The 25,028-nt window shown below is 44.9% G+C and overlaps 1 protein-coding gene across 3 annotated transcripts in view; it reads right to left on the bottom strand.

The window, feature by feature from the left end:
- The window catches only part of PDZD2 (PDZ domain containing 2), a 339,218-nt gene that overhangs the window by 77,694 nt on the left and 236,496 nt on the right, over positions 1-25,028 (bottom strand). For all 3 annotated transcript variants that reach the window (XM_031443609.2, XM_031443618.2, XM_031443633.2), the window contains 3 exons: positions 14,442-14,943; positions 5,630-5,772; positions 2,389-2,521 (listed from right to left, as the gene is read on the bottom strand). In XM_031443609.2, the coding sequence (XP_031299469.2) occupies positions 2,389-2,521; positions 5,630-5,772; positions 14,442-14,943 (778 nt within the window). The remainder of the gene's footprint in view (positions 1-2,388; positions 2,522-5,629; positions 5,773-14,441; positions 14,944-25,028) is intronic.

The following is a 25,028-nucleotide window of genomic DNA, read 5'->3' as shown; positions in this document are numbered from 1 at the left end:
TGGATGGTGTGGATTAAGATGGGGAACAAACAGCAGGCAGCTGCTGCAGCAGAGCATCGCCCAGCTGTAAATACAGCACATGGCAGCAGTGAAAGGTGTCACTCCTCCGAGCGCTGGGTCAGACTTAGGGCCGTAGCTCAGGACAGACAGCCAAGAGCCAACGGACTGAGGACGAGAATGGACACCCCATTCCTTGGCCCTGGATGTTGTTGGCCCTACAAAGACCCCAGCAAGTGTCCCTAAATGCCAAAGCCTCTGGCAGGAAACACTACCGTTTTCTAACCCCATTGGTCCTGGGCAGCTTGGTGTCTGGGAAGAAGCACAGAATTCCTCAGCCCAGTGGACCCAGGCTGAAACCTGCTCCTGCCTCCCACTACTTTTGTGACCTCTGGGCGAATTAATTAACCCCTTAGATTTTAATTTCATCCTTTGAATAGAAAGAACGAATAGCTCTCTCCTGGGATTATTTTAAGAATTAAATGAGCTAGCAGGTAAGCAGCACCTGGCACCCAGTGGGCACCTGATACACGTGTCTTTCTTCCTTCAAGCCACTGAGTGAGATGTCGGTCAGGCATCGAGGTCTGTTTTCAGAAATCTCATGGGTGCCTTTTCATTATGGCTTTTCCTATGAGTGGCCGTTTTTGGTTTTTATTTTCTGTTTTCTTTGTGGATAATGGCTGACGTAGAGGAGATTTCTCTTCCCCATTTTCCAAACTAGGAGGAGACAGAAATCAGCATAGAAATAAAGGTTTGGGGGACATGATATAATGTCTGCGTTCTTAAGCTGCAGACTGTGGGGAGGTGGGCCATGCAAATATATGACTGTGTGTGTGTACGTGTGTGTGTACGTGTGTGTGTACGTGTGTAAGAACCAATAATACATTTCAAACTCCCAGCACATCTGGCCCAATGAGGAACTTGCTTCTCCTTCCCCTGTTGTGTTTCCCTCCTTGTGCGATTCACCAGGCTGATGGAGAACATCCCTGGCTTCGCCTCCTTCCCCAGCAATAGGGAGGAGATGCCGGGTGTCCCACAGCATCTCTGGGAGGGGAGGAGGGGGCCTGCAAATGGAGAATGTCTCAGCTCCTGCCCGCAGGGCCTCAACGCCAGCTCCTCCTGCCGAGTCTTTGCCGAAGCTCTGTACTCTAACGGCCAGCCTGAGAGTCTAGGTCAAGGACTTAGGGTCAATGGTGTAAAGGGAAGAAAGCAGGTTTTTCAGATAGCCCAAAATACTTTTCTAATCTATTTATTAAACACTCCCCAAATGGGCAACAGACCTTGCAGTCTAAGGAGGAAATATATAAAACCTGCAGATGCTAGATTCAAAGGTAACATCAGGGGTGACGGGGGGAAAATTAGCCGTCTTGGCAGGAGCGTGTTGACGTGAAGGCGTCAGGGCCGGCGGCCTCACACCACCAGTTCTGCCCTGAACTGGAACCGGGAAGAACCGGAACGCAGTGGCTCCCCTTCACTAGCTCCCCAGTCCTCTGGGCCCTTTCGCGGCCTCACCAACAGCACCACGAGTCTGCAGAGCAGAACCAGAGAGCCCAGTTCCTCCTCCTCCTCGCCACGCCGCTGTGGGGTCCTGCCGCCTGGACCCAGTGCTCTAAGGCCGGCGAGAAACCCCGGGGAGAAAGCCGAGGGGGCCCCCGGGCCTCGGCGCTGTTTTCACACACTCCGGGGTGGGGGTGGAAGAAGCCCCAGCCCGAGGCCTCGTGAAGAAGAGGTGGCAGCGAGACGGAGGGGAGCGACAGACAGACGGACAGCGCTGCGCATCGAGAAATGACAGCATCAGGGCCCCCTCGAGATGGGAGCCCCCACTGAAGCTCTGCCCGCTGGGCCATGTGAGGAGGAAGAAAGGGACGGGGGTGACTGGACAAACAGGATTCCGTGAGGCCGTGAGTCAGAGCCAGGGCCTGCAGCCGGCCTGCAGCCGGCCCGAACCTTCTGCCCTCAGGACCCGGAAGACGCACATCTCCACGCCCCTCCCCAGTCCTTGCTGTCCCCCGACAGCCACGTCTCCTCCTTGGTCTCCCCCCGCCCCAGGGGCGGTTGCTACTCTCTCTACCCCCAGCCCTTCCTCCCACCCTACCATTCTTCCCTTTTCCTTAGTCCTATTACTGTTTTTTGCTTTTCCATCTCCTGGATATACCTATAAAGACCCTTAAAGGAAAGCAAGATAATTAAACGCCCTTCAGCTAAGGGCCTCTTGTGGGCTTGCGCTGTATAATCTTGGGTACTTGAATGGCCTGAGGTAAACACAAGTACACGTGTGGGGGTGTGAGGCGGCAGTGGGGCAGGGGGAGGCGTCTCTGGGGAGGGCTCAAAACCAAATTCACTACCACCACCATTTAAAATAGTTTCCAAAACAAAACAAAAACTACCTACCTTGCTGGCCACCACCAGCTGAACCACTCCGGTGGCAGAGCGAAGGATGGCCACAGCTTCCTCGTGGGAGAGCCCGACTAGTAAGTGACCATTGATTACCAGGAGCTCATCTCCTAAGGACAGTCTGCCGTCCCTGAGGAAATGGAGATGGGAAAAAAAAAAAACCCTTGTCAAGACATTCTGGGCTTGAGAAGGGCCCTTTCCCTGGAGCTGGGGAGGCCTGTGAGAGGGGACAGGTAAAATCGGAGAAGTCGGGACAACTGGAGACAGCTGGGACAGGACGGCTTTATCCTTCCGTCTGGCTGGGTCCAGATTCCCAGTTAGGGTAGTGAGGACCTTTGTGATTTCAGATGGTCACTTAGCACATTCTTAGGTCACCACCATATCCCCGGTCAGTGTCAGTGAAATGTCTCCCATCCAGGCGGAGACACGATAGAGGAAGCAAGACCCCTCGGTTTTAGGATCATTAAGTCATCCTTTTCTCGGTCCTACCGGCCATCCTGCCCTTGCGACTGAGTCATCAGCTGAGTCTCTGAGCTCAGCCCCAAAAGGGCAAAGGTATCCTGAGCTCACCAGGAATCCTTCTCTAACCCAGGGGCCCTCTCTCTTCCCAGGGGACACACCCTTGCCCAGATTTCCTCTGTGGCACCTGTGACACTGCACTGCATGTGTCTGTAACCCCTGTCCCCCAAGAGTTATAGGACGTTGAGGGTAAAGTCTCACAGTGCCTCCTTCCCCTACGTGTCCCTACAGTCACGCTTCATAAGCAGAAGGATGAACAGAAAAAAACAAAGAAAGTGCCTGAGTTACCCCTGTTGCAGGTATCAGACCTGGTGTACAACATGGGTGTACAAGTAAGTTCTGTTTCTTTATTTCCTTTAAATTAAGTGAATGACTTGGAGCTTCCATCCCACTGGGTTGGCAGGAGACCCAGTGGTCACGGGGTCTGCCTGCCCTAGAGTCGGTCAAGGGTGGCAGACTGTTACAGAGCACTTGGCAGGCCCGGTCAATTGTGGTGGGTCAGCCGTCCTATGGGTTCCCACTGGGCCTCCAATGGTCTGGTCTCCCACGATCCCAAAGCAGCCAGAGGCTCTCCATCACCACTGCTAAATATGGGATGGGCAATCTGGTGAGGCTGAGAGACGCAGACCCAGAGCCCAGGTTCCACCATCATCTCCGAGGGCTTTACGTCGGCACCCAGGATGCTGCTCTGGGACCCATGCTCGTCTCCAGTAGTCCCAGATTCACCCCACTGTTTCTCTCTGGTCTGTAGCCTCTGCCTGCCTTGCCCTCTTTCAGTGCATAAGCCAACTTCTCTCTCCTCCCCTACCTCACCAGTTTCTCTCTGTCTGCGTCCTCTAGGGCCTGCATCATAATCTTTTCTATGAATTCAGCCTTTAACAGAAGACAGGAGGCACCAGAGACTTCCGACAGCCTCTGCTTTCTGCCCTTCAAAAGTACCGAAAGCAGAGAAACGCTAAGAACCCCAGAAGTTGCATGGAATGGAAAGAAAAGGGGAATAAGAAAATAAAAAATAAGAGAACAAACAAACTAGAATTTCAAGGAAAAGTGTGGATGGAGAAGAAGGCTTCAGGAAAACAGAACATCATGGCCAGTGTCCCTGGGTTTACTTATCCACACCACCACGAAGACATCCCTGTCCCCATTCATTTTTATTTCCCTCTTTAATTCCATCTTTCTCATCTCCAGTTATTAACTAGAATTCCCCACATGTAAATTATACACCAAGACACACACACACACACACACAAATCCAGGGTAAGGGTGTACAAAAATGGTGAGACCCATTAGAAATAGCTCACATGGAAAACAGACATGAACAGTTCTATGTAAGCTCATCTCTGGGCACAGGAATTTCCTAATTGCCAACTTTCCAAAGACAGACTAGAACCTAGACCCAGGATTCATGGGAAAATGGCTGTCTGATGAAAGTTCCCTAAAACATACAACATCTGGGAAGCGTGATGATGCTCTTCTGGACACGAACTATCTAAGGCCTTAATCCTTCAGTAATTACTGCCACTTAGATCACTCCGGCAGAGATAAGGTTAACTGCACTTGCCCGTTGTCTCTAGCTATGGGACAGATGAGCGTGAGACACTGACAGTCTGTGCCCTGGCCCTCTCAGTGGTCTATTCTTCAGACTAAGTACTGCAAGCTCCTTCAACTAAGCCTCATGAGACATATTTTTCCATGTCCCCTGTGCCCTCTTGGACTTGGGCAGACCAATACCACTATGGTTTGCCATTTCCCTCTTAATATCAGGGTACCTGGATTGAACACTAATTCCAGACTAGATTCACCCCCCTCATCAGTGAAACCCTACCTTTAAATGACTACTATATAGATGTGGGCATCCAACATATATACACACCCTACTGTGCTTCACAAATAGGAGACGCCCCATGTATATAGAAGCAATTAGCTATATGGCAAGGAAGTGCCTTACATTTTGGGACAAGTACATCCCTCTAACTCGACATGGACCTCTTCTTTGTACATGCTCTGTCTAAGCACCATCCCCTTTCCTGCTTCAGACAACTGTTCAGGTTATAAAAGAAGTTTTGGAGTGTGAATTGTTTTTAGGTTATGAGAAGAAAAATTCTCATTTATCTCCCCCCCCATCTGCATGACAGAGACACACACATATAAGTGTGCATCAAATCTCAACAGACTGGGGTTGGGGGTGGGGGCTATAGCTCAGTGGTGGAGCATGTGCTTAGCATGCTCGAGGTCCTGGGTTCAATCTCCAGTACCTCTGTTTAAAGAAAAAAATCTCGACTGACCTACAAATCCAGACTCAGTCTATTTAAATCCCATCACTTTCCCAAGCCACCAGCCACAGTCTGTGGGAGGCAAGATGGCTAGATGTCCAGAATGGGGTGGTCTGTTGCGTGGCACGGCCTTGACAAGTAACCACATGCCACCAGCACCTCCAAAGTCAGGATAAGCAATTCTCTTGAAACTCAAACTGGACTAGAAAGAAATCCAATCTCTCCTCCGTGGTTTGGCAGAACCTACAGCGTCCCCAGCAGTTGGCCGCTGCCTGTGCTCAGAGGTGCTTAATTAGAACCGCTCGTGCCTGGTTTCCTTCTGTGCCCAGCATCTTCCTTATGAACTGTAAGTACCAGGTCTGTGACCAGACAGAAGAGTCCCAGCACTCGAGGGAAGGGCAGGGAGAGGACAAGGAGGCAGAGAAAGGGGGAGAGTTACTAGTCACCTGTGAGCGGCACCTCCTTCCTTCACTTGAGTGACAACGATAGCGTGAGGTGAGCGCTTTGATCCTCGGCCTCCACTAACCTGAATTCCCAGCCCATCCGATTCTTTAAGCAGCTCCATCTTCCATATCCGGCCAACTTCCTCCTTGGAAGAAAAAGTGAGCACACCGTGAAGTATATGGACACACACATGCTACTGTCACAGGAGAGTGGAGCTGGCAGGTCAGGCCCAGCACTCATCACTTGTCAACAGATAGCGCAGGTGACCACGGATGGGAAAATGCCATGGGCTGGACCAAAGTCTTGAGCGGGCAGTGCTACCCAGTAACACTTTGTATGATGATGGAAGTGTTATCTATGTTCCGTCCACTCTGAGCCACCAGCCACAGGTGGCTATTTAATGCCTCAAATGCAGCTGGTGGCAACTGAGATGCTGAATTTTTCATTTCATTTTATTTTAGTTAAATGTAATTAGCCACCTGTGGCTAGTGGCCATGACACTGGACAGCACAGCAAGAGGGATCTGCGAATCCCCTGACCGAGGTCCTGCTAAGTGATGCTGCTTCTGCCTGAAACCCAGACACCACTATGTGTGTAAACACCGGCTGTGTCTGGGTTCCTTTTATTTACGACAGCTGCTAATTAATACAGGAAGATGAAAGGAAGACAAAGGTAGGTCTTGGCGCCAGGAGACTTCAACTAGTTTGAGCCCAGCTCCGAACTTATGGAAATCATCTAATGTCTAATAAACCCTCAGTTTCCTTGCCTTTAAACTGGGGATGATTATTAATGCTTCCAAGTTTGTTATTAGGATTAAATATTTATGGAAACAGGCAGCAGTGCTTCGGACATGTAGCAGATACATAATGCATGTTGATAAGTAACCATGTATTACTTACACAGGCATATTAGATATGTTAAAAACATCATATTGAATTGAATCTCAAATCTCCTTAAAACGTATGAATCAGATCTTTGGTAGGAGAAGCCACAATAGGAAATTAATTGATGAATTTGTTATTAACTTCACACATTGGTCAGAATGCTCTTTAAATACATTAAAAAATGCTTCCCTAACTATAAAAATCTATCCTTTAAAAAAACGAATCAAGGTCTCTAATTCCTCTGGACCGCCACTTTTCTGCTTTGGTTCCTTCTCCATTTGACTCTGTATTTCACTCCAAGGACGTAAACATATGCCCACTGAAAATGTCTGAGTTCCCTCAGATACTGAGCTGTTCTGAAAAATGAAAGCAAAAGCTTTCAATGTGATTTATCTGGGCGTCTGACTTTAGGCTCATTCCAGAATTCTGTTTAGCTCTAGGTATATGGGTAGGGGTCACAATGCGATCCTCAACATATAAAACAAAAGCCGTCTGCCTTCTTTATCCATCATGAAGGTCTCATGGAACTGTTAAGGTCCAATACAGACAAAGCCATCATCTCCCTAGAAATAGGCAACCTGCCCATTCAAGCTGCTTGCAAAGGAGAAAAAAATGTGAAGCATTTAGAAAAGCTGAAATGCATACTGTCAGAAACTAAAATGAAACTTTATGCAATAGTAAAAAAAAAAAAAAAAAAAAAAAAAAAAAAACCCAGATGTTGAACAGTCACTGATGTGCAGCAACAGGAATGTCTAGGGAGATCACTGCCAGACAGAGACCTGTTGGGTCCTCCATGTTTCTGGTCCAGCGCTGCTTGCTGGGGCTCCACGGCTCCAGCAACCTGCAGCGGGGCCAGCTGTCTCCTTCGTCCTCCGACCACAGACCCACGAAGCCCGTCTGGCCAAATGTAACTTCAGAGGCCACTGGCTTACCGCAGTAGTTCATGAACTTGTCAGTGCTCCCTACATCATCCAGTTGTCTCACTTTGGACTCCATGGGTTTTGGTTTGTTGCCTCTGACCCCTGGAACACCTTCCTCTCTCACTCAGAAACAGCCTCCCTGGCCTTCAAAGTCAGTCCCAGCTCCACTACTTCCAAGAAGCCATCCCTGAGAATCAGTGCTACTGCCGAGACAGCACACTTCCAGGACGTGAGACCTTCTGGCTGGCGGAGACCCCCAAAGGGAACAAATGCAGGGATGTGATCAGCTGTTGTCCTGGCATGCTCACTGGCACGTGGCCAGCCCTGTGGCTGCCTCCCTGGGCCTCACACTGCAGGTAAGGGCAGAATGGTGGCTTGACTTGTTTTCTCCTTGGAAATTGTGCCGTGGCTCCTGGGGTCTTGAAGATGTGTGACAGTGTTCCTCCCTCCCCCAGGAGAGAAAAGCTCTGGGACTCTTTCCCAAGAGCAACGGGGACCACTGTTAGAGCCCAGAAATAAGAAAACCCATTTGGTTTTATTCCAAATTGTAACAACCTATCCATCCCTCTCACTAGTTATGCCATCATTTTCTCCTGTCCTGCCCTCCTCTTGCTAAACAGAAATTGTTAACATGGTTCAGAGGGTGTGACAATACGAGATACGGTCCTTTCTAATTTTTAAATGCTTTTGAGAAATAGGACTTGTGACAAGAAACATGCAAAAACTATGATCACGGGGAAAGAATAAGGGCCTAAATGTTCATCCTGACAGAGGAGTTAAAGACAGCTTTCATCAAGAGCAGCCACACGCCTGGTCTACACCCCTGCCCCCGCCCAAGACGCACACAGCTTAGTTAAAAGCAACTTAGTTAAGTTACTCAAAAGCAAAGCAAAACACAAGCCTAATAAAAATGGCTTCAGACTGCAGAAAGGACCAACGCGTCATAGAGCCCCCAACTACACTCATCCAGAAACAGATCTTTTCCACTTTTATCCAATAGTATGATCCCCTCCCCCAATAACAGACAGTAAGTAGGAAATATATGGGGAGAGTTCAAAGAAATCAATGCACGTTTCCTCACCCTGGAATTTCCTGACCATCTCATGAAGGAATTCTGAGGAACACAAAGGGAGGCAGAAACAGGAAGAGGCAGATGTTATCAGTCTTAATTGTATGACTGTCAGCCTTAGATCTAGCCACCTAGAGCCGAAAGCTGCATTCAGTTAAAAATAAAATCAGTGTCTAAAGTTTATTAAGCTAAAGCTGGCATTGGCCAAAAACCAACAGGCTAACTTAAGTGCAATAATATTGAGTGTATTTCCAACTACCTCTTCACAATTCTACTCGTGTATCTACAACACACATCAGTTGGGTCGAGACAGGACTCTCCTCCTCTCCCGTTCCTGGCTTTCCCGTCTCAATGGGAACAGCAATATCATCTACTCAGGCTTAAGAGGATCTGCAAACCAAAAGCCCATGAATGATCTTAGATTCATCCTTCTATTTTCTACACCTAAACCATGAGCCGGGTCTGTAGGGTCTAATTGCAAAATAGATCCACATTCATCCACTTCTGCTCCTCTTTTCTGCCACCACCCTTGTCAGAGCCTCTGGCATCTTTCACTTGGGTTATCACAATAGCCTCCAATCTGGGCTCCCTTTTTATTCTTTACCTCTCACAAACTCTATGCCCCATTACACATCTAGGATGCCCTTTAAAAAAAAATACTTCATGATGTACTCGGCGTAAACCTTGCGACAGCTCCCTACTAGACTGAGAATGAGGTCCACACTCTGCAATGGTCTACACAAACGTTTGTAACCTAGCCCCGTCCACAACTCCCACATCACCTCCTAGTACCCTCTCCATCCCTCATTGTGCCGCAGTCTCTCTGGTCCTGGGATAGGCTACACTCCTGCCTCATGGCAGCTGCACGTGCTGGTTCCTCACATGAAAACATTCTGCACCCAGATTCTGCAGGGCTGCCCTTTCCTGACACTCAGTCTTCAGCTAAAACATGGCCTCTTTAATGAGATCTTTGCTGGCACCCGATATCAATTAGCCTCCCCCCTACAACGTCACTGCCCCACCATCTTTCACTTTCCTCTGTTTTATTTCATTTATTGTACTTGTGGTCAGCGTCTAACATTCTGATTTGTTTATTTGCTTATTTATATTGCTCGTGGCCCTGGTACGTGATAAATACCCCAGACAGGAGCCTTGTCTCTCATTTACCAGTGGGTTCTCCAGCAGCTAGAACAGTGCCCAGCAAGTAATACTGCATACATGTCCTTGAATTAACAGATATACAATGTTTATCCACTAATCTTATGGCTCCTCAAAAGTTATTGAGACTGACGTTGAGTAGTTCGCCCAGATGGGAGACCTGCGTGTTTGCCAACGTTCAGTGTGTGAACACTGATCCAGTTGTAGAGATGATTGAGTTCTGAAACAGACCCTGTCTAGACAGATGGCTTGGACCTTTGCTTCCTTTTACATTGGCTTAAAGGGCAATGAGAATTTGTCAGCCGGTTGAGAAAAAGCCAAACCATGCAAAATTGGACACTTCAGATGTCTGTGTTAATGTTGTCGGAGCGCTACCCTTTCCCGTAAACTGCCAATCACTGTGTGTGCTCACACTCATATCACTTCACGAAGGCACACACAGGATTAATTTACCAAAACAGGGGTAGTGAATTAAAGGAGCTGCCTCGGTTGCTTTTAAATGACCTCATCTTCTGCTGGAACCCAAAATAAAAATTTACAACAGCATCTTTGCCCCAAATGTGAGAAGACACATCATCCCACTAGCATTTCACTGCAGTAAGTTTTCTGGCTCCAGTTGCAGACCTATTCTGAGACTGTTTATCCTTCCTACTTCGAATGAGCCATTGGAAATGAAGAAACATGTGATCATAATGTCAGAGTTGAAATCCCTTAGTCATCAGACCAAAATGCTCAGCTTGTAGGTGAGAAAACTGAAGCTCAGAGAAAGGACATGGCAGCCCAAAGGCCACCAAACTGGGGGTGGAAGAACCAGGGCTGGAACTTGGTGCTCTGTCTCTCAGGCCTGGTGGTCTTGGGTGCCTTCAGTAATAAATATCTCCAGAGAGCCTGCACGTGCACGGCACTGAGCTGGAACAGAGAGAGCAAAGGCTCAGAGGCAAGAATGAGCATAGCCTTTTGAAAAAAACGAATTCAGCCCATATCAGGGAGGAAGAAAGCAGTGAGAAACAGAGGCAGAAAGTTAAGCAAGAATCCACTGAAGGGCCTCACATGCTATGTCAAGACAAGGTATTCAGGTGTTACCCCGAGGGCAAAGTGGATCCGCCAAAAGGGTCTAAGCTGCAGCGCGCATGTGTGTGTCCGTGTGCGCACATGCATGCACGGTAAGATGTATTCTTTAGAAAAGCCCTGGATGCAGTGGGGACAATGGATGATGGGATGAGAGAGGGAGCAGCGAGATGGGTGGGAGATTGTTGTAACTACACAGGTGAGAAAGGAAAGCAGCCTGGCCCTGACCTAAAGCTGTAGGAGGGACACGGAGAAGTGAAACAGGCAGAGATCCTAAAGAGAGAAGGCGGTGACAGGATTTGGTGATTGACTGGATGTGGGGCAAGGGAGAGGGCAGTGTTCCAGCTGACTCCAGATGCCAACTGTCCCCATGTGCCTGGGTGAAAGGCCTTTCCCAGGGTATGGGATTGTCAGTGCAAAACCAGGGAAAGTCCTGCACAAACCAGGGTGAGTGGTCACTGGTTGAATCTCAGGTTGCTGGCTTGGGCAGCTCTGTGGATGGTGAGACCTGGAGCACCAGAGCGGGTGTGGTGGTTCTGGGAAGCAGCACACCAAGTTTTAGGCATGATGTGAAATATTTAAGACGGGGACATCCTGTAGGCAGTTGGCAGAAAGCTTAAGGGCTCAGGAGAGAGGTAAAGGCAGACACAAACTTAGGAGACAGTACCACATGAAGGATAAAAGTTCACCCAGTGGCCACAGGGCTTTTTAGAAGAGGACCACCCTCCTGTTGCCTCTGCTTGATGCAAACATCAGGGACCACCCAGGAGATGAACTCAGTGTGACTCCCCTTCTGTGTCTCACACTTCGCTAAAGATTCAGACCCAGGGCAGCTGTCCTGCGGTCTCTGCTGAACCACTTACAGACAAGGCCTAGAGAAGGGGTCTGCCACTGCGCAGGGTGGATTTGGGGTACCTAGGGTAAGACCACAAATGGACCCATAGACACTGCGTCAGTTGTGGATAAACTCTCCTGACTGGCAGATGGTAGAATTCTTTTTTCATTGTTATGTGACTAAGTTCAGTGTGTTTATTTTTACCATGCAGCATTATAAAAACATACATTATGTGTATGTCACGTTGGAGGGGTAATGATCCTTACTAGACAGGGAGTAAGGAACTCTGAACTCATTTCTAAAACTGCTTATCTATGTGCTAGGAGATATTTTGGTTTAGAAGATGGGCCCAACTTTCACATTTTAAAAAATTAACCTGGTTGCATATGTATCATTACGTGTTAATATTTTATAGATAAAGCAATTTTCTTTAAAGGAGATATTTGTTAAAAGGAAATGTGTTTCCTCTAGGTCCATTAAGGGAGAATAGAAAATAAAAGCAAAGTCTGAGGATTTTGGGAGGGGGGGGATGTAATTAGGTTTGTTTATTTATTGATCTATTTTTAACAGAGGCACTGGGGACTGAACCCAGGACCTCGTGCATGCTAAGCATGTGCTCTACCACTGAGCTATACCTTCCCCCTGAGAATTTGTTTCCATGTAACAATTAGGTCTATGAAAAAGAAGTACCTGACAAATAAAAATGGTCTGAATGACTATATGCCTTGTCTGTGATTTATTAAGTCTTTGTAGATATATTAAATCATTAGTAAAGCAGAAACGGAACAACCCTGACGTGTCTAATCTCCCGTTATTCGAATGGAATGGAATTTTCCCCCCAAGGCTTAAGAGGTAAATAGCTAATTTTTTGTTTTTCTGGAAATTCCATCTTAGCATGACCTTGGGCTCATCCTGGAGTTAAATATAAATCCACCCAGCCCAAGAAGCTAAGAGACCTTCCTTGAGGGTCTCTGGGTCTCAGTTTGGGTACACCAGGATGCAGAGGAAAGCCATGAAGATCTATTTCTTGCCAGCTCTATCAATCCTGGGTAAATGTACCTAGTGAAGATAATTCTGGGGTTGAAAAAGGTACTGAAATACTCATGCCTGAGACGGTGTGCTGCCCATTTTGCCTTTCCAAGACCGAAAGTACAACCAAGGCTTAATAATCAGTCTATAGATTTAGAATAGTTATGAAGAATGCAAATTCCAGATAGCAAGTCTCTCCTTTCTATAGGCACGTGGCTTAAAAAAAAAGTCCCAAGGCAATAGGTCAAAGTTTTTTTTTACCCTTTCATTTGAATCTTCTTGGACATTTGACCTTGAGTGCAAAAACCAGGCAAAGGAACTCTAGTATATGCAGTCGTAAGATAGTCTAATCCAGAAATTCAGCTTTATGTTATTGTCTTTAATTAGGATAAGCAGAGGATGGTGTGGATTTTTTTTTTAATTAAAAAAAAATTTTTTTTAAACAGTGGGAATTCCAAATTATTTCCACTGTGTCCTAGGCCAGATGAAAGCCTCTTCTCTGGACTGAATATGAGATTCAGCCTTCAACCTTCATTACCTTAAACATTCAAAATGATTAAGCGAACCAATACTCTCCAACTTGCTGTTTTCACCTTAGGCTTTCTGTGTATTCACAGTCTAATCATTAGAAGAAAAAAACCATACCAAGATACGGTATTCATTGATAAGGAATATATAATATTTTTATTGCCCTTAATTTTGGGGAGATGTGTACATTATAATCTTTTTATTGCCCTTAATCCTTTTTTGGGGGGGCATAAATTGGTAGAAAATCATTGTTAGAAACATTAATTATTTCTCCTTACTTCTTTGTACATTCCATCTACAAATATACCTTCTTTGTGTAAGGCTTTATGAAGATCACCCAGCTCCTCAAATGAAGGAACATGGTCCCGTGAGAGGAGAGTTATTTTGATTCTTCTCAACCCATTATACAGATTGGCTATAGTTGCAGGAATATGCGTGAAATAGCCTTTCCAGAAATTATATTCACTCCTGGGGCACCATTTCCCCGGAATCAAAGCTGAACTTGATACTTCCGTGCCCATTTTCCACCTTTCCAACTTTCTCTTTCATCCTTAAAGGGCATCTCCTGAGTCAGAGAAGAAATCAATAAGGAACCATATAGGAAGTTACTGTTTCGTTAGGAACCCAGAGGAATATCTGGCCAAGACGATTCCTGGAGGGAGCACACTGACTCTAAAGAAATGTAACTTTACGAGAGAGTGTCGCTTACAATGGGGGAGACAATCTGAGGCCTGAGGTGTATTCTATTACCATTCAGAATAGACCACATCTGCTTTAGGTAAGACTAGCCCTGACCATCACAGCTGGATATCATAGTATCAGAGATTGCTGGGAAGCTTCCAAACTTCACCGGAATTCAGCAATATAATAACAATCCCACGAAAATGTCCCTGGTTTTGAAGTGTTAAAAATAAAAGCAGATGCTTCCCTGCAGGTTGGACATCCTGTGTCACACTGAGGCATGGATATTTATGCTATCAGCAGCCACCAGGAATTCTTGGCCTTCAGTGGCAATTCCACTGGTGACAGCAGTGATAAATAACGTTGCAGTTCAAGCACTTTATCTGGGCCTCATATGACTCAAATTATACCACAGAAGGCTTGAATTTTCCACTTAGGATCACTCAGCTAGCTCTTTATTTAAATGGGATAAAATGACTTGGATTTTTTTGTTGTTATTGTTATGTCCTCTGATCATTTATCTTAATAAATCTGTTGGCTTCTACATGCAAGGTCATCTTAGATGTATTTTCTAAATCTTAAACGCAACTTCAAACAGCATTTCTTTTAAAATTCAGGTTCTACAGTCAAACCAAACCTTACCCGTGCCAGGCAGTCGCTGGACTGGAAGTCCGTCTTCCCAGATTTTGAGAAGTGCCGTTTGTCATTGCTTGTGGGCTGAGGAGCATCTGTCTTTGAAATTCTAGGCTCTGTCCCTCTGTCCAATTCCGACCTGTCTAGATGGGATCCAGCCACCTCCTTGAGCGAATCTGGGCCATTTTCTAGCTCAAAAGCATGACCGTTTCCAAGTTCCGGGTCTAGGCCATTGTCCAGTTCGGAGACGGAGTCATTGTCCAACTCACAGCCAGTGCTGCTCTTGGACTCTTCAGCAACTTTGTGAGTAGCAGGCCTGGCAATGACCCCAAACTTTCTTGCTCTCTTTCCCTTTTTCACAGTTTGGTCACCCAGCTCCAAGGTAGGCGTCTCTCCTGGTTCAGAGCTGTTGCTACTGTTGCCGTTATAAGGAGAATGGACTTTGTGCTTGAAGCGACGCAGCATGATCAGGTAGATAAAGCCGCCATTCCAGCACTGTTCAGCCAGGTAACTGTAAGGGACAGAGAGGTGCCGGTTAAAACCCTCAAAGCATCTTCTGGAATGATGCAGCAAGTGGATGCATCCGATGGCCCGACCAGGACCCACGTGATTAAAAGCCTGGCCAAGTGATCAAGGCACCAAGCATCTTAAAGAGACTCAACACTCAATTTTTAATCTATTTAATTGTTGACGCTAAAAATAACCCCCAAACAAAGCAAAAAGCCACCACGAACTGGAAATTACTAATGAAAGTACCCAACAATAGGTAGTCAGAGGAGGATTTTTCTATTAACAGAGCAAATCCTAACATATCATTAAAAAAATTATTCTCCACTCCCTCCACAGTGTGTTGCATCAGAATTATGCTAGCCTCCCATTCATAGCGTTCTGATGTAGCAACACTGCAAGTCCCCAGGGTAAACCGGAAGAATAGGTTGGGGTAAATGTAAAGTTCTGCTCTCAGAATCAACAGATCAACTGTACAAGAAGAATCTGCCTCCCAGCAGTTAAAATGAAAAAAAGATCCTGAGGTGGGGGATGGAGGGGTTGGCCAGTATTAAGATGCAGTTGATGAAGGAGCATTGACAAGTATGAGTGGCACTGAATGAGGCTCAGGTTCATTTCTTGGTAGTAGTTCTAGTTTGGTTGTTCATAGTGAGACAGGCTGGGACCTGGGACTCTGGGCTGCAATGCTGGCCCCTGGACAAAGGTGTCTCCTCGAGCAACAAAATACAAAGAAACTATCAAGGACTAAAATAACTGTGTGCCTGCGCAGTTGGAGCCAGTTAGGAACAATAAGATACAAAAAGACCAAAAACCTAATTACCACTTCTGAGGTGTCCAGAGCAAAAGCAGGGTACTGCGCATGATCCCTGCACACAGCACCACCAAGGGGGTGGGCAGACCACCTAAGCCACCCACTCCAGCCCCACCCCATTTAAGGGACTGGCTCACCCCTCCCCCTCCAAAAACAAAAGCAGGGAGGGGAACCTGTTACTTATTTTCACTCCCTCTGCTGCAGCACCAGTCCCAGGAAAGCCTTGCCTGAATTTCTCATCTGGCCTCTTATCAATTTCTATTGATTAAGGAGACCAGGAACCCTGGTTGGTAACAATAGCACATGTGAAGTGTCATTTCCAGTGTGGGCATCACATTAAGAGGAACACTGACAAAGTGGAAAACACACAGATGTAGGAGACAGCTGCTAAGCTGGCCACCAGGAACAGAGGGAAGAAGGAGGGATGTTTAACTTGAAGAAGACAAGGGCCAGGCTCACTCGCTTTCACATGTATATGAGGGCTGCCAGAGGCTTAGAAACAGGAAATCATATAAATGAGGTAACACATGCGAAGCCTGACACACGACTCCTCCAGATTTTAAAGAATAGCAATAGAATATTAAATGAGATGAGTAATTAGTAGTGTCCAGGACCAGATCATTAAAGCTTTAGCAAAGAAAACACTTGCAGAAAGTCAGGAAGCCAGACTGGGCTAGACCCTCCACTCTTGCCACCCAAGATAAGGCAGCACAAGCCCCAGATGAACCCCGGGAAACGCCTTTGCCCCTGGCATCCTGCCGCATTCTGCACACCACCGGTTCCCAAGCAAAGAATGTCAACAACCAAATCCTTAACGAATCAGACCTGCTTCCAGCCTTCAAGTGCCTACAGAGAGAAGGCCTGGGGCTATGTTACCTACATCTTCAATAAGTGAAAAACAGAGAACTTTTCCAAGTACACTAAACTGCCTTTCCCCATCCAGGGCTGAAGAGCAGACCTGAGAGCTGGGGCAGTCAGTATCCAAGAAGGGGACCAGGCTGTAAGGAGAGGTGACCAACTGTGTTTGAAATGTACTAAATTCTGGGCCAAGAGCGTATCTAGTGGGCAGGTAAATGCAGTGACAGGAACTGTCCCAGAGAAGAGAATTCTGTACTTCTGCCTTGGAGTAAAGTGAACAAGAGAGATGAATCACTAAACATTGACCAAAGCTAGGAAAAACTTTCTTTGCTCCTGGGCTATAAACCATGGTAATAAACGTCTACATAAAAACCAGACAGATAAAAGATACAGCCCTCAGGTTGCTCTGTGAAACACAGTGAGATGAAGAGGCATGAAGACTTGACCACTGGAGTCCAGAAAATGAAAATTAAACTTGGTTCTCAGCACCATTTTTCTATCTTTAGATTTCTTGTTGTTGAATTATGTAGTCTTTTCCCATATTGGATAAAAATCTTTTAAAGTAATTAGCCATAAGAGTAATTAGCCAGATTGTAAGGGTTTTCTTTGAGCAAACCACTACTATTAATTGAATACATATGCTCAGATGTTATACAAAACAGTATGGGGTTGTAAAAACAGAGCAAGGTTGAGAGTTAGACACCTAAGTTCTCATTGTATCTTTGGCCCCACCATGTAAAACAATGATAATTATAGCAAATTTCCATGACTGATGAACAGATAGACAAAACATGGTATATCCATATAATGGGATATTATTCAGCAATAAAAAGGAATGAAGTTTATGCTACAACACTGGTGAAGCTCAAAAACATTATGCTAAGTGAAAGACGCTAGACCCCAAAGGCCACACATCATTCTATTATAGGACACATCCAGGTGAGGCAGATCCATTGAGACAGAAAGTGGATTAGCTGTTGCCAGTGGGTTAGAGGATAATTAAGACTGACTACTAAAAGGTACAGGTTTTGCAGGGAGGGAGGTGACGGAAAAGTTCTAGAATTAGATAGTGGTGATGGTTTCACAACATGGTGAATGTAGCCACTAAACTGTACACTTTAAAATGATGAGGTTTCTGTTAGGTGAATTATGTCTCAATTTTTAAAAAATAATAGCTGGCCAAGTTTTGAGTTTATTCTTTGGGTGGATGCTCCTTAAGAATTCTCTTTACAGAAGAAGAAGCTGAGGCTCAGAAATATTAACTAACTTGCCCAAGTTCACATACCTGCCAACTGGTAAACCCAGGTCTGTCCACTTCCCAACCCATACTACATCCTCTGTGCAATTCTGCTCCTTAAATTATTATCATCCCTGTGCTTCAGTTTCCTCATCTTCAAAGTGAAGGGGTCAAAATGGACCATCTCTGAGTTGCTTTCATGTTCTAGTTGTGACTGCTCATTTCCCGGGAAGAGTTCTAGGGACAGGAGGAGCAAGCCATCCCAGTGCCAAGAATAAAACATAAACCTGGAAAGATAGCAAAGGTAGAAAGTCCTTTTATGTCCAAGTTGTCCTAGGCCTCCAAGGCATTTACCATCAACCTGAAAAAGATTTCGTCTGAAGAGGCGACTCCTTTAAAATTGCTTTTGGGAGTTTACCTTTTGTATTAAAACTCTGAACAACTTGATGGATTGTCCCCAGAGACCTTCTTTTCAGTACCAAAAAGGCTGGTCCATTGATTCACAGTACAAGATCTTGAAAATCTTTCCCATCTCTACTCTCGTGGAAGCTCCAAGAGCCTTGGAAAATTCCATGACTGACAGTATTTTATTCCTTCTGCAGGATCCACACTTAACAAAATTACAAAGCAAGAGGAGTTTATTCTTAGTTTGGCACCATCTCCCTGTCCTTTCCTGGCTTCCCAGCAATAAACCAGACCCTGACACCTTCAGGGAACTGTATGACAGGTTACTTTATTCCTTCCTGGACAATGCATTTTCTAAGGTCATCCTGAAGACAAAATGTAATGAATGAATTATGGACACTCTAGCAAGTTGGTACAAAAGAGACTTTTTGGCACCACGTAATTTTTTTTTTAAGCTTTCAAATACTTTATTAAAATATGGAAGACCATTAATGATTCAAAAAAGCTTTCAAAAAAGGTTTGGTAAAGGACCATGCAGACAATTTATTTAGGATTATCCTTACACCTATTAAAATTTAAACCCAACTACAAATAATTAAAAAGTATCTACAGAAGAATTCTTACAATTCTTCAAATCACCTTAAATGTAATGTTGCCACATCCTCTCTCCATCTATATCTAAATGACTTACCTAACTTTTCCAGCACCTGCCTGGCTAATTCATACTTCCAAATCCCTTTTTCTGTTCAGTAGGATTCTTACACACCATTAGAATCTTTAAACTTCAAAGTCAACATTAGAGAGGGGAGGGTATAGCTCAGTGGTAGAGGGCGTGCCTAGCATGCATAAGGTCCTGGGTTCGATCCTCAGTACTTCCATTAAAAAAATAAATAAATAAAAACCTAATAACCTCCCCCCTTAAAATAAAATAAAGCAAAGGTCATTAAAAAAATTTAAAAACAAATCTATGTCCAAAAAAAAGGTCAACATTAGAGAAACAAGAAATGAAACCCAATCCTGTGACTTGGAAAAACAGGTCTCCTCCTCATTGACAGGTATAATCAGCCCTTAGAAGCTTCTCTACCGCATGATTATATTTTGGTTTCTTGCAAAAATTTGAAAATATCCTCTGGCATGTAAAATTATTCATTTAATTCAAATTTATTTGATTTTGACCATCCCAGGCTGGCCTTAAGATAAAGGGAAGACCAGTATATCCAGAAATGAGGTTCTGAGCTCTAGTCTAGAACTTTCCCTTTGGAATGTGTTGTGGTTGGTCTTTCCAAGCATCTTTCTTAACTGGATTTCTTCCTCCTCCTTTCCCTCAAAAAGTGCTTTATCCGAAAGAACGTTTGAATACCTCCTCTGTTTCTTGATGCTGTGTCATAATTCTGGAGTCTGGGCTCTGCAGTGGTGGGAGCCAGGGAAGGGGTTGGCAGGTGCCAATGGATGCTTTGAAGAGCTAAAGGGATAAAGCTGCCTGGAGTTTGAAGAACAAGAAGGACATGGAGGCAGGAGATAAGAGAGGGGCTAAGACAGGGGAGGCACTGGATAGCCAAAGACATGCATTATTCACTCATGCCCTGATTCCATCAAAGATGACTTGAGGCAGCTGTACAATTTTGATATTCTAGACTGTTTTGCCAAAGCCCTTGGAAGAGCAATCTCCAGGTGCCTCTGAAAATCATCTTGGGCCTTCAGCCGTCAATCACTGATGCCTGGCACACAGTGTGAATCCACAGAGGGATGCCACCGGGCTGAACCATGGGTGCAGAGGAACTTGGACCGCCACCGCCTGGACCACAGTGGCTTGTACAACTCAGAGAAAACATGAAAGAATTCTTTCACCAAAGTAGATATTCTTACTTCATCTGAGTACGTCAGGTCCCCAGTACAGATAGCAGGAGACTAACCACTGACTGCAGGAAGATGTTTACGGACAAGTTATTGTATCAGGGTCTGTTTTCTAGGATGGGACTAGCTGCTAAAAGCCACCCCGTCTAACACACAGGATGAACAGAGATCAATCGTTCTTGCCTCTGATTTCCTCTCGCCTAAGAAGTAATGGGAAGCTGAAAAGCTGTTTGTGGTCCTTTGAAACCCTGCTAAGCCTAATTAATCCAGAGGGCTGTCTGAGGTTATAAATCTGTAGGTTCCCAGAGAACAAAGGGCTGAGAGGAAGTGTTAAATGTATACAGATTAATTTCCCAGTGAAGTCTTGGCTGGGACACAGAGGGAGGCAAGTTTGGGCAGCTCTGCAAGCGGGGGACGGGAAGATGATAAACATCATTTCCTGGAGTCACTTAGTAACCATGTTCCCCAAGGGCCATCTGTCTCAGGTGATGCCTCCCAGCTACCTTGAACTTGGGGCACACTTCTCCCAGATTCCACAACCTTCCCCTCCAACCCCCTAGAAACAGCCAACCTTTCTCTGAGGGTCTCTGAAGGCAGAATTTTGGGGCTGATGTCGTGCTGGAAGAGTGACTGGTATCCTTGGTGTGCTCATAAGGCTGTCTGAAGATAAACCAACCTGCTTCTTTGCTAGTACAGAGAGGGGGAAAGTTAGCTCTGAGTCGGTGGAGAAAGATGGGGTTCAGGCACCAATGAGGATTTGAAAATAGACCAGGGTCTAGGTTGAGTGTAGAAATAATTAGAACACAGTGTTCCAGCTGCTGGGTCAGGGAAGTAACTGAGGAAACCAGCCTTTACTACTTCTCACCTCCTCTACTCAGCACAAATGGCTGGATTCAGGAACTCTCCCCTCTGCTCCCTTGTTGGAGTCCAGAGTAATGAATGAATATGATCTCCTTATTATAAAATGTGTATTTATTATTTTAATCATAAAATTTGAATTGGGAAACACAGGTTGAGGGTGAAGAATCAGGGTAAATATTTATATGAAAAAAAAAATATTTTCTGACCTCTGATAGAATATTTGCCATTTAAATCCAAACGAAATTATCAGCTACCAAAACTTGTAACCACCACACCGTGTAGCAGTAAAATTTAAGTCACACCCATCCATATACCAGGACAGAGGCCCAAATTGCCCCAAGGGAAGTGGGATGTGGGGAAGTGGTCAAATACGCTGATCCACTAGCTACTACTATTTCTATGAATAACAAACTGTCTTTCATCTCTGACCCAGGAGTCTCATGTCTTCTGCTGGCATCCATGAAACTGCGGTAGGCTGACATGTGAGCTTACCATATAGGGTAAAATCATAGTTCTCGACAGGTTGCAGAACAATATACAGAATAACTCAGTTTATAATTGACCTTGTTCCCCCAACATCAAGCTCATAAAAGGAGCTCAATGATATATTATTCTTTACACCAGTGACTATGCAACAGAAATCAATATGCATCTTACAGCAAAACAATACTGAACGTAAATCTTTCAGGCTGAATCAAACAGTGGTGGAATTATACTCAGAGGAGCAATAGGAAGCGTTCTAGCCTCGGATTCCACAAACACTGATTAGATTCAATGTGTCAGCTTCCAAGGCAGCAGCCACATTTGTGTCCATCAGCATTTCTGCCCTTTCCTTGCTTAAATTCCATCTCCTGCAACCACTAGTTGCAATATCCAAACGGCACTGAAGCAGAGTCAGTTCTCCTTCTGTTTCCTGTAAAGAGCTTCTGGATGTAAACGGGTACGGGTAGGGGAGACACTACAGAAAAACACTGGATAAAAAGCAGCTAAATCATACGATCAGTAAAAAAAAAAATTATTTTGATTTCCATGCAACAAGATATCACTGATTTTCGTATTGATCTTAAAAATTCACATCTCAAACTAACAAGATTGCTTGAAATCCACCACCCTCACAGCAAAGTATCTCTACACCAGAATGCACTACACATTTTTGACCTCAAGACAGCATTAACAGGAAGGAAGTAGAAGTGTGGCCCTTGCTCTCATGTTGCAATAAGTTTACCTGAAGTTTTCAGTTTTCCTGTACCTCATTTTTGCATGAATCAATACAAGCTTTTTCAAAAGTACCCATACACCTTTTGGAAATAGGAATTCAGAAACTATAAATGAAGTAGAAAATGCCTGATCAACAATGAGAACTATCTTAACACATCCTGCAGAGATACTGCCTTGCAAAAGAGAACCTCTAGGCTTCTATCTGCAAATGATTGTAGTTCTTTATTAAATTACTGTGAGTTAATCATAGAGTTTCTTATAACTATATGAGCTCAACCTGCAGTCTGTACAGAGTCAGATTAGAACTCTAGCCACATAGCTTTGCTAACTCACCTGATGACGCTGGTCACATTTTCCCCCCGGAGGGCAGAGGGAGTGCAGGTAAAGTCAGTCTTTGCTGTACTTGAATGAGTCAGTTTCACTTCATGAGGAAATTGATGAGCTCAGATAGTGCGGTGGGAACTCATTTCCCTTTTTTTCTCTCATGACATAACGCTATTTTTTTCTGCTGATAAATGTACTGTTTGCTCATTACAAATTCATTCATTCATTCAACAAATAGTTATTGACTATCTACTATATGCCAGGCACCGTTTTAGGCATGTGGGGGTCAACCGATTCCTGTCTTTGTGGAGCTCACAGCTTAGCAGGGGCAGATAGGCAATAAACAACAGACCTATTAAAATAAGCATCCAAATAAATAGTATGGTAGAAGGTGAAACGTGCTATGGAAAATGGAAAATATCAAACAGGATGAAGAGGATCAAGTATGCAGGAGCTGGAGGAGTCAGGTTGAAATTTTAAATATGCTGAGCAAAGACTTGAGAGAAGATGGAAGAGTTGGTCATGCAGTTACGATGAAGAAGGCCATTCCAGACAGAGGAAAGAGCCAGTGCAAAAGTGGTAAACTGGAAATGTGCCTGGTAGGTGTGAGGAACAGCAAGGTGGAGTAGGCTCGGATCCCACAAACACTGATTAGACTCAACGTGTCAGCTTCCAAGGCAGGAGAGTAACAGGGGAGGGGGGAGAGCCAGTTTACGCAAGGCTGCTATAAAGACTTTTGTGCAAAATGGGGAGCTGTGCAGTTTTGAGCAGAGGAGTAATGTGATATGTACTATGTTTTAAAATGATCCCTTTGTTTCTGTGTTGAGCATAGGCTGTTGGTAGAGCAAGGGGAGGAGGGAGGCCCGGTACTCAAATCATCTTCAGAAATTCCAGGAACAAAGAAGCTGGCTCAGTGTAGAGTAGCAGAGAATTGGTCTGAAATGGCCAAAATCGTGATCAGTTTTGAAAGTAGACCCAGCAGCCTTTGCTTTTGGATCTGATACCAGATGAAAGAGGAAGAGAGTTTCAAGGATGGCATCCAGGTGTTTGGCTTGAGTAACCAGAAGGATGGGGTTGCCATCACTTGAGGCTGGTAGGGTGGCCTTTTGTGGGTTGGGGCTATCTGATCTATTCAGATGCACAGATCTATTCTGGAGTTATGTTCTGGACGTGTTGAGTCTGAGGTGCTGTGTGGCTGTTGTGTGGGCAGCTAGATATCTGAATCTGGACGTTGGCACAGAGGACTGGTTTGGAGATAAAAATTTGAGAGGTGTCATACTATTGATGGTATTTAAAGCATCCTGGAGATAAATTCCTTTAGGTGGGCTTTCTGGGTCCCAACTTCTAGCTGGATCAAAAGCACATCCAAATATGTTCTGTGTACTTCCTTCCAATCTTTGCTCTAGAAAGGGGATAACAATTTAGAATCCCACCAGAAGCATCTTAAGAGAACCATTTGTCACTTTTTTAAATCTCTGCCAGTCTGATAGTCAAGAGTTACCTCATGTCATAATTTGCAAATCAGTAATGGCTAGTGAGGTGGAAAGTCTTAGCAATCATTTGCCTGCTTTGAAAATCCCTATTCATGCCTTTGTAAAATCTTCATTTTTCTATGCTCATACACTAGCACGATGGCAGGCACATCACGAGCACCACAAAAAAATGACTGGTCAATGACAAGATCCCTTCTAATAAAAAGACAGCTCTTTTTCTGTAAAATGGCTTGATCGAGGCATATTTTATATCTCATTCATCTATTTCAAATGGACAATTCAATGATTCTAGGAAATTTACCAAGTTGTGCAACCAGCACCATAAACCAGTCTTAGAACATTTTCATCGCCCCAGGAAGACCCCTCGTGCCTCTCCACAGTTAGTGCCATCCTCAGCCCAGCCACTGCTGTCTCTATAGATCTGCCTCTTCTGGATGTTTCATATAAATGGAATCATGCAATACGTGGTCTCTTGTGTCTTACTTCTAATCTTAAAGCAACTCCTTTTGAGTAGATCCTTAGTCACTAGACTTCACCTCCTTCTGCATCCTCTCTGCCATTTACCCCCTACCAAGTCTGAATTTATGCAAACATGCCTTTATGTTGCTATCTTTCTCGCCTTCCTTCAGATCCTACCCAATTATCCTGAGGAGAGAGCCCTCATGGCCCTGCTACCATCTCACCCATCTTTTCCTCTGACATTACTCCAGTGAATACCCACCATGCCTTCCAGTTTAGGCTACAGATACCCCTGGTAGCCTCTCCTGCCTTCAAAGTTCCTCCTGTGACTGTACTTGAGTAGAGGAGGCATTCTTTTCCATTTGGACTCCTAGGTCCTTCCCACTGTTTCAATATTATAATAAATCTTTCCTCATTAACACTAACCAGGCATAGGTACCAAACACCATGCTAATGCAATAGGATATAACATGTATCACATGCTAATATATTCCTGTTACTCTGCATTGCATATTTTTCATTTTATAACTGCACTGCATTTTTAATTTTCTCCATGTGATTTTCGTCCA

This window comes from Camelus dromedarius, chromosome 3, assembly GCF_036321535.1.
Source record: "Camelus dromedarius isolate mCamDro1 chromosome 3, mCamDro1.pat, whole genome shotgun sequence".
NCBI classification, from domain to species: domain Eukaryota; kingdom Metazoa; phylum Chordata; class Mammalia; order Artiodactyla; family Camelidae; genus Camelus; species Camelus dromedarius.
Note: the sequence above shows the minus strand (reverse complement) of the source record. Positions and strands in the feature narration are given on the sequence as shown.